Source organism: Lagenorhynchus albirostris, chromosome 4 (assembly GCF_949774975.1).
Source record: "Lagenorhynchus albirostris chromosome 4, mLagAlb1.1, whole genome shotgun sequence".
In the NCBI taxonomy this organism is placed as follows: Eukaryota; Metazoa; Chordata; class Mammalia; order Artiodactyla; family Delphinidae; genus Lagenorhynchus; species Lagenorhynchus albirostris.
This window is the reverse complement of record NC_083098.1, coordinates 41,515,274-41,533,025: the sequence shown is the minus strand read 5'-3', so window position 1 is coordinate 41,533,025 and position 17,752 is coordinate 41,515,274. Positions and strand designations below refer to the sequence as shown.

At 41.4% G+C, this 17,752-nt stretch overlaps 1 protein-coding gene across 1 annotated transcript in view; it reads left to right on the top strand.

The window, feature by feature from the left end:
• The first annotated feature begins 13,900 nt into the window (after window positions 1–13,900).
• LOC132519260 (uncharacterized) overlaps window positions 13,901–17,752 on the top strand; it is a 31,281-nt gene continuing 27,429 nt past the window's right edge. Inside the window, exon 1 of the mRNA XM_060147193.1 lies at window positions 13,901–13,991. Coding sequence (XP_060003176.1) covers window positions 13,914–13,991 — 78 coding nt within the window. The 5' untranslated portion in view covers window positions 13,901–13,913. The remainder of the gene's footprint in view (window positions 13,992–17,752) is intronic.

The window sequence follows — 17,752 nt, the reverse complement described above, 5'->3', positions numbered from 1 at the left end:
TTGGAAAGAGCTTGATTGAGTTTATTTGTTCTTGCTCCTCTGCTATCACCATGAGAACATGCCTTCTGTATTTATTTGTTTATAGAATTTGTATTTAGGATTTTTATTTCTATAAATTTCCCTCTAAAGACTGTTTCAGCTCCATCTTATATTTTGGCATGTTGTGTTTTCATTTTCATTCATGTCAAAGTATGAGGGACTATCTCTGGTGATTTCTTCTTTGACCCATTGGTTATTTTAGGAGTATGTTATTTAATTTTCACATATTTTGTGTTTTGCAAAATTTCTTCTGTAATTGGTTTCTAATTTTATTGAATTGTGATTAGAGAATATATTTTGTAATTATTTCAATACTTTTAAATTTATTGAGGCTTATTTTGCTCACACTACCTACACCGTTTGTTGTTGCTACCACTTGTTACAGTTGTTGCTATTTGTTTAGTGACTTTCCTGAACTAATTCTGTAAAGTCTACATTCTTTGCCATGTTAGTGTCTCTACTTGGTTAACTCATTAGTGAGCTAATGATTAGACAGAAATTTCCTTAAACCCCTGGAACCAATCAGTCTCCCAGATTTTGCTATGAGTGTCTCTGTGTCAATACTGGAGCATGCCTTTAAAACTCAGTTTATGACTCCACCTTAGCCTTCACTTCCTGCTTGCATAGAACCGTGTGGTCAATTAGGAACGAGAGCTTAGGGCCTTCTCAGGTCTTTTCTAAGCATGCTCACAGCTCTTCCATGTACATGGTCTTCTAAATTACCAAGAATATTTCAGAGCTTTTCAAAGCCCCTATGAACAGTGCATTCACCATAATGCTAGTCTACCATTTCCCCCAACTGCTATCCATCTTAGGCACCTGCAAAGTTAAATTCTTTGCCTTTCATTGTTCTTGACAATGCCCCCTGTGGGAGGAGAAGATTTTTAGCATTGAGTGAGCCCTGAGCTAGCCTCATAAGTGAAGTCTCCCAGGGAACCACCAGACAAACCAGATAATAACAATTCTATAAGAATGAGGCTTTGAATAAGTCCCATATACATTTTGCCCTCTCTGGTGGCTGCCAAGCTGCCCAGAAATGTGGGCTGTTAATTTTTAAGGCTATTACATAGCTGGAAAGTGGGTGAGGGGTGGACTATGGCAAGTTAAAATGCCACAGAGCTCACTGTTCATACCAAGATTCAGCCATTTTTCTTGAATAAACAATTCCTGGGTTACTACAAGCCTTTGGTTAATTTCTAGAGTTCTAAAAAAAGGTGATTCTGAATATTTTTGACAGTTTTTTCATTGCTCTTAAGGAGGGGAAAATCTTTGGAGGTCCTTTTTTCTGCCATTTTTGCTGACATTCTCCCATAACCTTTCTTAAGCCAAAAGTGATCCAAACCACAGCTAAATACAAAAGCACTAGTAGCCAGACCCCAGCATCATGGGAATGAAGAGTTAGGAGCTGTGAAGTAATGAAGACATAACAAAGAGTCTAAGTCTTCTGTGAAATTGTCCCATGAGGCCCATGCAGAATACCCACTAATTTCCAACACCTCTTCATCGCCCTTTAATTAAACCTGCTCTTCCTTACACCAGCACTAAGATAAATGAGAGTAAGCTAATTCAATCTTATTAATTCCCTGTTTTGTTTAATCACTAGAGATTGTTTTCTACTCTTTCTATTTCAAATACACCTTGACTCAGTTACAATATTTCTGCAAAGGAATGTGCTCTACATCCAAACAGTCACTTTATAAACTTTTTTAAACCCAACAGATTTGTTAACAAAAAATTAGCTATCTGCAATTAATGGCTGAAACCAATATTGTAAAAAATAAGTGGTGTAGGCTGGTAGATAACTGGAGCCCTCTGAAGGAAGTAACACTTAAGCTGGATTTTGAAGGATGGAAGAGGAATTAGGAGAATGTGGGGAAAGATTCTATGTCCAAGAGCTTCCAGCCCAGAATCAGCATAATATGATGTCAGATCAGTGAGCAGACTATAGTGGTAAATAATGTGGGAAGGAGAAGAAGGTTAAACTTAGGGAGATACTGGGGTTTAAGAAGCCAACAGAAAACCTTAAACAACAGGCAGAGAATTTTGGACTCCACCTGTAGGACAACAGTTCACAACCATTTTCTCTCTTCCAATGCACTTGAGAGATGCAATCGCTCCCAGTGCCAGCAATGGCACACAATTCAAGAGATCCTCAAATATGGGAATGAGGTAGCGAGGATGATATCAGAATATCTGAGGAGGAAGGGTAGTAAGGGACATGAGAAATTTCAAAAAACCCACTTGAAATTCTGATATTCCTTCCTTCAGCACTCCACTCATCCCTGCACACCTCCCTCAATAGGAATGGGAAGCCACAAGAGTCTTTTGAAGAAAACACTGTCCTTTTTAAAGAGCTTCATGGCTACTTGTTAAAGTATTTCATGGAGTAACTGCCTAATTTCCTAAACACTAGACAAGTCTATTTCTGCACTTTCCAAGGGTAATTCATAGAATTCTCATCCCATAGATATTGTTTGTTAAAAAGGTTCAGTCCACATAAGTTTGGGAAATCTCACATCACATCCCTTTCTGTCAGAGATTCACAAACCATATTGATTAGCCTACCAAAGGATCTAAGGACTCCCACAGTAGAGGAACCGGTTCAGTTTTTTTAACCCAGAGTTTCCACACACTTATTTGATCACAGATTTTATTCCCACATAACACCTATTAATATCCTAGCATTCCACAGAAAAAGTTGAGAAACGCTGGCCTATGTTAGTTTGTATGTGGTTGGAGCATGTCACAGGTGGCTCTGTACCCGCCACAGACCTTCTTATGCAAGACAATAAAGCATTTTGTCCCCACTCCCCATAACCTTTCCTGTCTGCTCTCATTTGCCTCTTCAGTTCCTCATGCAGAGAAGAACCCAACTCCAGCCCTCATTTCTACCCTGTAAGTACCCCCAAATGGCTTTATTCAGTGGGGATGGTGAAGTGAGGCTTCTGGGTTCGTCAGTGTTTTTCTGGAACCCTCACCAATGTCCATCTCCCAAATCTGAGCTAAGTAACCGACCTGACTAAAAGAGAAACCAGCCTGGAGAACCTGGCGGCACTTGCGGGTCTGCCTGTGTAATTAAGTAGAAGAAAGGGAAGTGTTGTGAAAACCTGCTGAGCAAGGGCCAAAGAAAAGAGAACAGACCTGTCTGGACCTGAATGAGTTACAATAGCAGATGAGAATGAAAACGAGGAACGGCCTTCTTCCTAGCTCTCATTTCCTTCTTCTGCAAATGCCCTGAGTGGCCTTGTTTTAATTCTTCCCCAGCACAGCTGTAGTCAGCTTTCTCCTTCAAAGCTGTGCTCTGTGCGCCCTCTGCTGGCCCTGACCAGCAGTTAGATTTAAAACCAACTGCCCCATAAAAGTTACATTTGGGTGGCCTACAGACATCTTTGCCATCTGCATATCCTCTCTTAAACTTAGCTACACTTCCTAGCAAAGATGAGAGTTCAACTTCTTTTGTATCAGCAACAACAAAAAGCTGGGGGGGATGATAAAAAGGGAACTATAAAATAAATTATTATACTTCATACTATGAAATGCAGCCCACCTATATTGTGTCCACAATTGCGAGGCACTAAAGATTTAAAAATTAATAATACTTGGCCTCTACTCTCAGGAAACTTACAAGTTAGAGCGGGGAGACCAACATACAGCACATTTCTCAAAAGGAAGAATTTTAGAAAATTTCTGTAACATGTGCCTTGAATGATGATTCCAATATGTTCACTGAATCTATAAAGAATCAATTCGGGAGAGAAGGAACCAAGATGGCGGAGTAGAAGGATGTGCTCTCACTCCCTCTTGCGAGAACACCAGAATCACAACTAGCTGCCGGACAATCATTGACAGGAAGACACTGGAACTCACCAAAAAAGATACCCCACACCCAAAGACCAAGGAGAAGCCACAATGAGACGGTAGGAGAGGCGCAATCACAGTAAAATCAAATCCCATAACTGCTGGGTGGGTGACTCACAGACTGGAGAACACTTACACCACAGAAGTCCACCCACTGGAGTGAAGGTTCTGAGCCCCACGTCAGGCTTCCCAACCTGGGGGTCCGGCAATGGGAGGAGGAATTCCTAGAGAATCAGACCTTAAAGCCTAGTTGGAATTGATTGCAGAACTTCGACAGGACTGGGGGAAACAGAGACTCCACTCTTGGAGGGCACACACAAAGTAGTGTGTGCATTGGGACCCAGGGGAAGGAGCAGCTACCCCAGGGGAGACTGAACCAGACCTACCTGCTAGTGTTGGAAGGTCTCCTGCAGAGGAGGGGGGTGGCTGTGGCTCACCATGGGGGCAAGGACACTGGCAGCAGAAGATCTGGGAAGTACACCTTGGCATGAGTCCTCCCAGAGTCTGTCATTAGCCCCACCAAAGAGCCCAGGTAGGCTCCAGTGTTGGGTTGCCTCAGGCCAAACAACCAACAGGGAGGGAACCCAGCCCCACCCATCAACAGTCAAGTGGATTAAAGTTTAACTGAGCTCTGCCCACCAGAGCAACAGTCAGCTCTACCCACCACCAGTCCCTCCCATCAAGCCTCTTAGATAGCCTCATCCACCAGAAGGAAGAGAGCAGAAGCAAGAAGAACTATAATCCTGCACCCTGTGGAACAAAAACCACTTTCACAGAAAGATAGACAAGATGAAAAGGCAGAGGGCTGTGTACCAGATGAAGGAACAAGAAAAAACCCCAGAAAAACAACTAAATGAAGTAGAGATAGGCAACCTTCCAGAAAAATAATTCAGAATAATGATAGTGAAGATGATCCAGGACCTCGGAAAAAGAATGGAGGCAAAGATCAAGAAGATGCAAGAAATGTTTAACAAAGACCTAGAAGAATTAAAGAAAAAACACCTAGAAGAATTAAAGAACAAACAAAGATGAACAATACAATAACTGAAATGAAAAATACACTAGAAGGAATCAATACCAGAATAACTGCGGCAGAAGAATGGATATGTGACCTGGAAGACAGAATGGTGGAATTCACGAATGTGGAGCAGACTAAAGAAAAAAGAATGAAAAGAAATGAAGACAGCCTAAGAGACCTCTGGGACAACATTAAACGCAACAACATTCGCATTATAGGGGTCCCAGAAGAAGAGAGAGAGAAAGGACCCAAGAAAATATTTGAAGAGATTATAGTCGAAAACTTCCCTAACATGGGAAAGGAAATAGCCACCCAAGTCCAGGAAGCACAGAGAGTCCCATACAGGATAAACCCAAGGAGAAAAATGCCAAGACACATAGTAATCAAATTGGCAAAAATTAAAGACAGAAAAATTATTGAAAGCAGCAAGGGAAAAACAACAAACAACATACAAGGGAACTCCCATAAGGTTAAAATCTGATTTCTCAGCAGAAACTCTACAAGCCACAAGGGAGTGGCATGATATACTTAAAGTGATGAAAGGGAAGAACCTACAACCAAGATTACTCTACCTGGCAAGGATCTCATTCAGATTCGATGGAGAAATCAAAAGCTTTACAGACAAGCAAAACCTAAGAGAATTCAGCACCACCAAACCAGCTCTACAACAAATGCTAAAGGAACTTCTCTAAGTGGGAAACACAAGAGAAGAAAAGGACCTACGAAGAGTTAGGTTGATCTGTTTAGGATTACACAGTTTGTGTTAGAACCAGAAGTGTAGTTTACTGATTTAAATTTAAATGCTTTTTCCATTCAGTCCTTCTGTTTTGCCCAAAGTGGCACATTCTTCACTATGTCAATATAGCTTATCTTCCCATTTAAAAACCAGCATATATATCTATATATAAATATAGATATATGGATATAGATATCATTCCTTGTCCAAATACATATTAAAAACCTTTTCATCTTAAAAGAATGAAACACCTACAAAATTGTGGTTTCATTACAGATGCATGAAATGCAGGATATTAAAATTCTTTTAATGTAGGCTAATTTTTAACCACCCTCATTTTTTCTCTTCTTTCTCTGTAATTGTTTATTTCCCTTACTATGTATACTTAAGCATTGCTTTTGAATAACACTAAGAGATTATGGGAAACTAAGATAGGCTATAACTTTCCATTTTATCAGTTTGAGCCCTTCCAATCCCAAAGGTCATTTTAAGCCTATTTACTGTTTAATAGAAAATTACTTAGCTTTCTCAATGCAAAGTGATTGTTGGGTTTAATTATAATATATAAGCAATTTAGGTCATTTCATCTTGGAAATATATCTTAAGAACAAAAAGCCACAATATATTCATGGAGTAAGAGTCTAGAGTTACAGCCTTGTTGCAGTCTGCAATCACTATGTTTAGAATAACCTCTGTGTGCGAAAAAAAAATCTTTAAGTCACAGGTCCTGAGGTGGGGGGGCGTATAGTGGTGGTAGGATGAAATGGAAATAGTCCATATGATTTCTGCTCTCATAGAACTCTCTAAGTGATTTCACAGTTGGTCTAGTGCTCTTTAGTATCTTTCCTTAATAAGTAAATGCCTATAAATAAAATGGATAATTGTATTAAAAAAATAAAAAAGATATTCAATGGAGAAAAGACAGTCTCTTCAGTAAGTGGTGCTGGGGAAACTGGACAGCTACATGTAAAAGAATGAAATTAGAACACTCCCTAACACCATATACAAAAATAAACTCAAAATGGATTCGAGACCTAAATTTAAGACCGGACACTATAAAACTCTTGGAGGAAAACATAGGAAGAACCCTCTTTGACATAAATCACAGCAAGATCTTTTTTGATCCATCTCCTAGAGTAATGGAAATAAAAACAGAAATAACAAAATGGGACCTAATGAAACTTCAAAGCTTTTGCACAGCAAAGGCAACCATAAACAAGACGAAAAGACAACTCTCAGAATGGGAGAAAATATTTGCAAACGAATGAACGGACAAAGGATTAATCTCCAAAATATATAAATAGCTCATGCAGCTCAATATTAAAGAAACAAAAAACCCAATCCAAAAATGGGCAGAAGACCTAAATAGACATTTCTCCAAAGAAGATATACAGATGGCCAAGAGGCACATGAAAAGCTGCTCAACATCACTAATTATTAGAGAAATGCAAATTAAAACTACAATGAGGTATCACCTCACACCAGTTAGAATAGGCATCATCAGAAAATCTACAAACAACAAATGCTGGAGAGGGTGTGGAGAAAAGGGAACCCTCTTGCACTGTTGGTGGAAATGTAAATTGATACAGCCTGGAGAACAGTATGGAGGTTCCTTAAAAAACTAAAAATAGATTTACCATATGATCCAGAAATCCCACTACTGGGCATATACTCAGAGAAAACCATAATTCAAAAAGACACATGCACCCCAATGTTCATTGCAGTACTATTTACAATAGCCAGGTCATGGAAGCAACCTAAATGCCCATTGACAGACGAATGGATAAAGAAGATGTGGTACATATATACAATGGAATATTACTCAGCCATAAAAAGGAACGAAATTGAGTCATTTGTTGAGACATGGACAGATCTAGAGACTATCATACAGAGTAAAGTAAGTCAGAAAGAGAAAAACAAACACCGTATATTAACGCATGTATGTGGAACCTAGAAAAATGGTACAGATGAGCCGGTTTGCAGAGCAGAAGTTGAGACACAGATGCAGAGAACAGACGTATGGACACCAAGGGGGGAAAACTGTGGTGGGGTGGGGATGGTGGTGTGCTGAATTGGGCGATTGGGATTGACATGTATACACTGATGTGTATAAAACTGATGACTAATAAGAACGTGCAGCATAGAAAAACAAACAAAAACAACAACTAATACTAAACTTTCTTTGGGTTATTTGTATGGAAATATGTTAATATAAATGTTTCAGACATTACATGAAATTTCTAAAAATCTTATATGTTCTGGTATAATGTTATAAGTCATAATTCTAGTTATTACTTTAAAATGTATATCTCAGAAATAACTAAATTTCCTTGTCAATTGCATTATTATGAACTTTCATCAAATCTTTAACCGTGGTCATTTTAAAGTCTTTTGTCATTTACAGTCAGTTCTGGGTGTACTCTGATGCTTCTGCAAATATGTTCCTATAAAAGGGTTTCATCTTCAAGGAATTGATGGAAAATACTCAACAAGTACAGGTTTCTGGTAACTGACTATACTGCTGAACTGAATGAATAAGCATTTTCAGAACTCTAATGGAAAACTGATAAACTCATAAAAGTGCTAACAAACGATCAGGATGAAAAAAAATTAATTACATGGGACTGAGTGAACTGATGAGGATGATTATAATTTTTGTGACTTTGTTTGAACAAAAAAAAAAAATCCCCCCCAAAAAATTTAAAAATAAATAAATAGGTAGGTAAATAAATAAGAATCAGTTCAATATACCAGACCATGCCTTCTTAAATGTGCCTCTTATTGGATAGATTTGGTTACATGACAATATGGACTCATAATGATCATAACAACCATCCATCATGGAACATCTGCTGGTGGCCAGTCACAAAATGCTTTATATGTTAGCTCATTTTGTGAATTAGGTTCAGAGATGAGCCTAAGGAAGAAACTGAGGTTCGGAGATGCCAAGATTATACAACCAGAACGTGGCAAAGTCAGCATTCAAGTCCAGGTCTGCTTGACTCCAAGGTCCCTTCAATCTCTCCCCACTGTCTCGAGCATGATCCAGTTTTCACAAATATCACTGCTACCTGAGGTTCCCCTCCACTTGGTCACTGAGTATAATGGAAAAGCCTAATATGACGGTCAACAATAGTATCCTACGTCATGTTCATATTGAGCAAAGCATTACGGAGGGCCCTTGCCTTAAGGAGTTTACAATATGATGGAGCAGGAGCTACATGCAAATAAATTAAATGCAGCCAACAGATTTTCCACACGCCAGAAACAGCTAGTTTGAAAACATAATGGAAAACAAATTCCACTAACAAGAGCACCCAAAGTACCCCAGAATAAACATTTAAAAATTTGTCAAGCCTTTATGAAGAAACTTACAGAGCTTTTATAGGAAGATATAACATAGAACAAATAGAAAGTCAACCGATGTTCCTGGCTGAAAAGACTCAATATTGCAAATATATTAATTCTCTCCGATTTGTTAAATTTAATAAATAAATTTGCTTTATTGAATCCGTTATTAAATCACTGTGATATCAGCACAGAAATAGACCTATCCATCAACTCTAAAATCTAATTAACAATGTACATGTGGGAATTTAGTCTGTGGTAAAAGTGGCATTTCAACCTAATGAGGAGGGACTTCCCTGGTTGTCCAGTGGTAAAGACTCCAAGTTCCCAAAGCAGGGGGCCCAAGTTAGATCCCTCATCAGGGAACTAGATCCTGCATGCATGCCACAACTAAAGATCCCGCGTGCTGCAGCTAAGACCCGGTGCCTCCAAATAAATTTTAAAAAGACAAAACAAAACAAAGAAAAACTAGTGGGGAAAGTAGTCAGTAAGTGGTACAAAACAACTGGCTGTACATTTGGGAAAACACAAATTCCTACCTTTCAAGAGACAAAAAAATGAATTCCAGGTGGATTAAAGATTTAAACAATAAGCAAAAGAAACAGAAAAAAAAATAAGGCAATATTTTTATATGGAGATAGAAAAGGAAGCCTTGCACAACATGCCACTAAGGTCCAAGATCATAATAAAAAAATACTGACATGTTTGACGAGGTAAGAAACAAAAATGTCTGGAAAAGAATAGACACCAAAAAGAAAATGGTAAACTTCAGATGAAAATATTTGAGATATATATAATAGTCAAAGAACAATGTATTATTAATTTTAAAAACAAAACAGGGCTTCCCTAGTGGCTCAGTGGTTAAGAATCCACCTGCTAATGCAGGGGACATGGGTTCAAGCCCTGGTCCGAGAAGATCCCACATGCCACAGAGCAACTAAGCCCGTGCACCACAACTACTAAGCCTGCGCTCTAGAGCCTGCGAGCCACAACCACTGAGCCCATGAGCCACAACTACTGAAGCCCGTGCGCCTAGAGCCCGTGCTCTGCAACAAGAGAAGCCACCGCAATGAGAAGCTCATGCACTGCAGTGAAGAGTAGCCCCTACTCACCGCAACTAGAGAAAGCCCACGAGCAGCAACAAAGACCCAATGCGGCCAAAAATAAATAAATTAAATAAATAAATAAACCGAAACAAAACAGGGACTTCCCTGGCAGTCCAGTGGTTAAAGACTCCTTGCTTCCACTGCAGGGGGCACAGGTTTGATCCCTGGCCGGGAACTAAGATCCTGCATACAGCACCTCACGGCCAAAAACAAAAAAAACAGAGTTCAGAAAATATGTTATTCATTGATGTTAAATATAAAAGGCATAACAAAGAAAAGAAATATAAATTAGATTACTGCAATGGTTATTTTCATGGGATGGTAAGGAGACTTTTACTGCTGTATTGTTTGAATTTCAACAGTGATCACTGTTCACAAGTGAACACTACAAGAAAAAAAACTATAAAAATATTTCCATTTTTGAAAAACAACAATAAGTAAAAGAATAGTCCTTTACAAGAGAACTTAATACTTTACAAGAAGCATCTTGAATTAGTGAGTGCTTGAAAGTCCCCAGCTTGTGGAATATTCGGAAACTCTCTAGTGACCTAAGAAATTGGATGATTCAAAATTAGTGACTTTTCCTTCTGAGATGCTAGTCTCTAAAAAGCAATGACGGTAGATTTGCTGGTCCATGAAAGTAGTCATGAGGTCTAAAAGCTTGTTTTAAAATAAATGGACAAAAGTGAAATGTCCCCCTTCTCCTTCCCAGGGGTCCATCTTCTCTTTCTGCTCCACCCTCAAGATTTTGCCAAACTATCAAGGGAACGACAGAAATACCTGTGCTGTTTTATATTACCTGCTGTGGGTTTTAATCTCAATTATTCCTTTTGCATAAAAATAGAAAACAGAGCTTCCCTGGTGGCGCAGTGGTTGAGAGTCCGCCTGCCGATGCAGGGGACACAGGTTCGTGCCCCGGTCCGGGAGGATCCCACATGCCGCGGAGCGGCTGGGCCCGTGAGCCATGGCCACTGAGCCTGCGCGTCCGGAGCCGCAACGAGAGAGGCCACAGCAGTGAGAGGCCCGCATACCGCAAAAAAAAAAAAAAAAAAAAAATAGAAAACAAAGAAAATGGAGGAGGAGGTGGAGGAGGTACAGAGGATGAAGAGCAGGGAGAGAAGGAAAAGATTCTCAGCTCTAAATCTCTCAAAATACATTTTGGAAACTCCCTAAAGAGAGAGTCCATGGAAAGAAAAGGTTTGCGACAGCAGAAGCCAACAGTAATGCCACAAATTGCAAAGAATGCCTGAAGGGTGGGCATCTCCCCACCTGGGCCTGCTGGAGTCTCCCCATGCTGGAGGAGGGCAGAGGGTCCATAGGAAGCAATCCAGGCACCGAGCCCCGGAGATGAGGGGTGATGGAGTGTGGGATGAGAAGACTCTCAGCCAACTGGGAATCCAAGGGCTTACTTCCCAGGTGAGGTAAAGTCTGAGAGCTGCTCCCCCATGACAACAGCCTGACAGCATGACAGGAGGGGTGGCAGCATGCTGTGTTGGCCAGAGTCCTGAGACAGACTCTTGAACCTCCCAAAGCCTCAGAATGCCATGAGGGAGCAGCAGAAAGTTTCCTTTGCCCCTAAGAGGGCCACAAAAGCGGTTGAGAGAGAGCCAGAGTGCATAAGGGAGCCTGCAGGTTCCAAGTAGAGCATGTGAACTGATGACCACAGACAGAAAACAAACATTAGCAGCAGATGCCACCTTAGAGAGATGAAGATCATGACTCAGGAGATCTCCCCTCCACCAAGCTCCTCACAGACATAGATGCCCCCCCTCCGCCGTGTAGAAAGAAGGGAAGGGGGAAATTCTGAGTTCACTGAGGACACCTCGCACTGACTAGATTAAGCTCAGATATCAGGTAACATGAGGCTCACGAGAAAGGTCGAGTAGTGTTATAATTTATGTTTTACGTTGCTGTAGGCCAGAATTTGTGGGCTGTGCAAAGTTGACCCACCACACTAGCTTCACAGGATTGTTTTAATATGACAAGGTGAGCCCAAGAGGGGGACAGTCCCATATACACCTCTCCAATTATCCGATGCTTGTTGTTGTTACTACAGCTCATGACTTCATTGCCCTGTGGCTTTCAGCTCCACTATTTACTAAACAGAAGGAGCAACGCAATGTGGCCAAGTTTACTAAGCTTATTTTTACAGCAAGCAAGAATATACCAGTGCATTACCTCAGAATTAACATATTTCATTTTCCCACATATAAGTAATGTGACCAATGCTTGTAATTCAGTCAACCCACCTGTAACACGAGATATTATCTCTAAGTTGATAAGACACATTGGTTCAAGATTTCCTTTATATAAAATGATTCAACAAGGCATTTTTCTCAAGCCCTACAGTCCAGACCAGTTTTGCTGCTTGCTTGTCAAATACAATTTGATTGTACTGGGTTAAAATAAACTCAGTAAACTACCTGTCTTCACCTCCTGCCAGGCACCCCATAAGGACATTGACTGTTTTTCCTTTAAAGTTACACCATTGGAAGCAAGAAAGTAATTGTCATTAAGGTATTTATCATACTAAAGATTGCAACTACATATCTATGGTATGCTAAGTATTTTGCATAATTACTTAATTTAAACTTGAGAACTATCCCTATTTTATAAATTAGCAAACCGAGTCTCAGAGAGTTAAGTTACAATAAAGGCACAGAGTAAATGGCAATGCCTATATTTTGGATCCAAGTGTGTCTGACTTCTTCCAACTCTACCACAATGTCTTGCTAATGAAAATATCTAAGCTTATGCACAGGGAGATCAGCTCAGTGCTTTGTGTCCACCTAGAGGGGTGAGATGGGGAGGGTGGGATGGAGACGCAAGAGGGAGGAGATATGGGGATGTACGTATACGTATAGCTGATTCACTTTGTTATACAGCAGAAACTAACACAATTGTAAAGCAATTATACTCCAATAAAGATGTTAAAAAAAAAGAAAAGAAAATATCTAAGCTTATCTGAAGCACTTTTAAAAATTCTTGTCAAGAAACTCGAGGTCTAGGATAACAAGTCATTCTACCACTCCTACCCTTCTCATCTCCTACCCACTCCACCACACACCCTTCCTCTACCACACACTCACATCCATTCCCTGAACCCGCCTGCCTTCTTCCAAGCCTTCACAGAGCTGTTCCCTCTGCTTAGACTGTCCTACCTTTCGTCCCCATTTAAGAGAATTCCAACCCACCCTCTCCATCGGACAGTGACTTTGAAAGCTTTGCTCCCTCTCCCAGGGAGAATTAGCAGCCTCCGCTCCAACTTGTGCGATTAGTTTATCTTTCAATCATAGTGCACACCTGTCACTTGAGATTGGCACTTGTCTACATGTGCCTCTGTGACCACTACTAGAACATGAACTCCTAAAAGTCAGGGTCTGGAACCTATCTTTTTGCATACCTGTTAGTCCAAGCACTTAGGGAGCGCACAGTGGGAGTTCAGCCAGTACTTGTTGAATTCGTGAATGAATCTCATTTTAAATCAAGGTCTATTATTTTACATGTCCTAGATTGAGAATGAATCCTACGTAAGTAAACACTGTGAAGTAACTGGCTCCTAAATGATTTTAAGGATGACTACGAAGAAAGACTTCACTTAACCAAAGCCAGTTTTTCCAGAGACTTTGCCCGATCTCGTCAGTTTCAGCCCAGGTAAGGGAGGGCCCCGCCTCCCTCCCTGCCCATCAATCGCTCCTCGCGCCTGCGCAGACACCGCCCCTCCCGGAGCCACGCCCCAGTCAGTGTCCCGAGACTGTCGCGGGCGGTTAGGTCCGGCGGGAACCTGTACTTCTCTAGTTCGCCCACTATGACGATCGCCTACAGCTGCATTGCAAATGGCCGAGCGGTCCTAGCGGAGCTGACCCTAACCGGCGGCTCTTATCAGGTACCCCTGAGTCGTCACCTCAGCCTTCGTAGGCTCCACTTTTCGAGGGTGGCGCCCACTGGACCCGCCCCTCAGGACGGAGCGCCGAGGGGCTGCCCGGAGCGGGCTGTTGAGGCTTGAGGCCCGCCCCTGCGTACGGCCTAGCCTGCGAGATGGTGAATCCCCGGCGTGAGCCACTAGCGCTCCCGGCCGGCCGAGCCGCAAGTGCGTCGCCCAGGGGTTAGGGTTGGTGCTGCACGTGACATACTTGAGATTTGCAGTCACGTTTAATTCCGGAGACCTTTAAAGTTTTTATCTCCCCCGCGGAGAAATGGCCTGGAGTTCAACACACATTTATTGAACGTGTTTTAGTTGCAAAATCCCGGGGTAAAGGTGTAGGGGATGCAACAAGGAAGAGAAGACGGCGCCTGGAGCTGTCCCTTGATGAGCACATTGTCCTTTTATACCCAAGGGCTTCATTCGTTTTCCTCCAATGTAAAAAGTATTTCAGTGGCGGGAGATGGAGATTGCTCCTGTAGCACTCAGGATGGGTGACTGCTTGCCAACCACAGAGGAGGTACTTGGCTTAAAAGTATTACAAGAGTGAGCATTAGCCTGCCCCAGGAAAAGGGAATGGGGACTCCATGCAGAGGGAACAGAATGGCGTGTTTGGGGGAACCGCAAGAACCTCAGTGTGGCTAGAGCACAGGATCGCAGTATATAGGAGCTAAAGCTGAGGTCAGAAAAGTGGACAGAGAATAGTTGATGCAAGGTCCTATATTCAGTTTGTTCTCTTATCCAAGGGAAACCAGGGAGCGGTTAAAGATTTATAAATGGAGGAATAGCAAGATCTGATCCATTTACTAGAAATTTTGGTCTGGTTACAATACAGAAGGGGGATTGGAGGGAAGAGAACCAGTTTGGATGGTGGTGTTATAGTTTATCTAGGAGATCTAAAGTCCTGAGCTAAGGCAATGACAGTGAAGAAGGAGAGGAGTGGGCAGATCCTAAAGAGACTTTGCAAACTAATCCTCAGGAGTTAATGACTGGCTGGATATGTAGGATAGGGAACAGGGCCATGCCTAGGATGATTCTTTTTGTTTTTTTTAATCTTTTTTCCCCAGCTTTATTGAGATACAATTGGCATATAACATTTTGTAAGTTTAAGGTATACAATGTGAAGATTTGTCAAATTTTTTTCTTAGGTGGCATTAAACAAGATGGAAACTACAGATGGAGGCAGGATTCTGGGGGAAGAAGTCAGAGGAAATGCAAGGGCGGAAAGTACAATTTGGGACAGGTTGAATTTTGTTGCCGGTTGGAAATAGCCAATCTGTTTGTGTGTTTATTCCTCCATCTTATTCCCAAAAGATTTAAGTCATTAAAAGCTCCAATAGGTAGCAGTCAGAGGGTCAGGGCTAACAGTTAAAGATGGTAGAAGTGGGTAAGAGTGCCCAAGTGAGAAGAAAGGAGTACCAAAAGGCAGAACACTGTTAAGAATAGAATAGGGAGGCTGGTCACCAAATGAGAGCAGTGGTATTCTGAAAGCTGAGAGAAGAAAATTACAAGAATGTCTCATGACCCAGAGAAGTTGAACAAGATCCAAGAGGTGTTCATTGGACTGACAATTAGGAAATGTTAAGTGATCCTACTGATAGTGGTGGAGGTAGAGGCAGAAGAAGCCAGATGGCTTTAGGCCAAGTGAACGGAAACCAGGAAGTAGAGAGAGTGAAGTTAGACTGTTCTTTCAAGAATTTAGAAGGGGAATGAGAGAGGGTGAAAGCTAGAAGAAGTATGGTCCAGGAAAGGGCCTCATTTTTTAATACAGGGAAAACCTTCACCTGAATATAGGCTAATGGAGAGGAGAAGAGGTTGAAGATATAAGGGGCAGTGATTATTGGTTAGAGCAAGACCTGAAGGAGCACAAAGGAATGGATCCAGTGTGGCAGTAGAGATGTGAGCCTTGGTTTAGAGGAATGCTGTCTTGGGGAAAGGAGGAGGTATGGATATAGACATGGAATTTAGTCTCCTTCTGAGGCTCTCCTCCGTGCCAGTCCCTTGAATGCCATGTTCTTCAGGGTTCTAACTTTAGTCCTCTTTTAACTTGACACATTTGTTCACACAAATGGACACCTTTATTTTGATCACTGCCAAATCTGCTTTCAAGGTAATCTCTTTCCACGAGTAGATTGCCTAATAGAAGAAGTTCAAGCATATCATGTCCAGCACTAAATTAATTCTTTCCTAGTGGATTCCTCCTCGTGTATTTCTAATCTTGCCGCATAGCTCTACTAAGCCATTCAAGCTGGAAACTGGGAGTCATCTTTCATTTTTCCCTCTTCTGCACTCTCAAATGTGTTCTTTGCCACCAAGTTTTATCAGTTCCATCTCCTGAGTACATGTTGAATCCATCTCCTTGTTTCTGAACCACATCTTCATCAAGGCCTTTGTTACTTCTCACCAGGGTTATTGAAGATGCCTCCTAACTCATCTCCCAGACCTTAGCCTTGTCCCTCTCAAAACCAGCCTCCACACTGCTTCTCAGAGGATTGTTCCTAAAAGCAAATATGATCCTGTCACTCCCCTGCTTAAAATCATTGGATGGCACCTGATTACTTTCATTGTAAAGTTCATAGTCCTTAGCCTGGCATTCACAGCCCTCCCTGGTAGGGCTTTTCCATGATTACCTCCTTCTCTTCCCCAGCTGTCCCTGTGCTCCAGCCATCCTGAACTTCATGCTGCTCTCCAGTCTCACCAAGATCTCCCTTCCAATCTCCTGTTCCCTCTCCCCGGAACCCACCTGTCTCCATTTTTTAGCAGTGTCACCTCTTCTGTGCTCTGAGATGTTTCTCAATTCCTCCTTGAAGCCTTCTCTATGCCCAGGCTAATTTACATCCCTTTACCAAACTACTTGCCAGGTTGAACTGGAATCTTCTTTTACTTAACTGTCTCTGCCATCGGACTCCTTCAGGACAGGGACTGTCTTCAACTCTGTCCTTACAGTGGACCATGCCTGGACATAGTATGTTCTCAATAACTACTTCATTAATTATGAAGGGAGAGAGTCAGAAAGTTGAAGTAGTTTATAAGCCCATTGGCCTCTCTTTATGAAGCATGCAAGGAAGTAAGAAAGTGGAACGTGGTGGAGCAGTATGCAGTTGGGGGACAGGATTAAAGGTCTGGAATGACTGCTATGTGGAAGGCTGACCAGGGAGAAGGAGCTTTAAGGCACAGTTCTATCATATCTTCCTTCAGTGCTAAATATTAATGTCACAAATATTTTATACTCATTAGAAAATATTAGTATCTACCAAAGCTTAATCATGAAATCAAATGGAACTGGACAGGACTGCAGAGATCATCTTACCCAATCCTTTCATTCTTCACACAAGGAAACAGACCCAGACAACTCATTTTCTTAGGTTGTGCAGCACTTCAACTCCAGAAATGGCACTACAGTCCAGTGTGTCAATTATTTTACTGCCTCATGTTGCCATTTGCTTTGTTTCACATGTTTCTGTGATTTCATAGTTTATATACTCTAAAAGGGACACTTTGGGAAGGGTAGGGGAATATGTTCCAGTGATGAGAATAGAGTAACTGAAAGATTATGTTTTCTCTTAATTTCCTTAATGTTTCTTAGGAAATCGTTTCCTAGAGAATATTGCCTGGATTTTTCTGGTAATACCAAGAATTTCAAGTTTTACTCTCTACCATTAATAACAAGCTTTTCTCTCCCAAAACGTTTTTATTTCAAGTGTCATTTTTTGAAAATGAAAAGT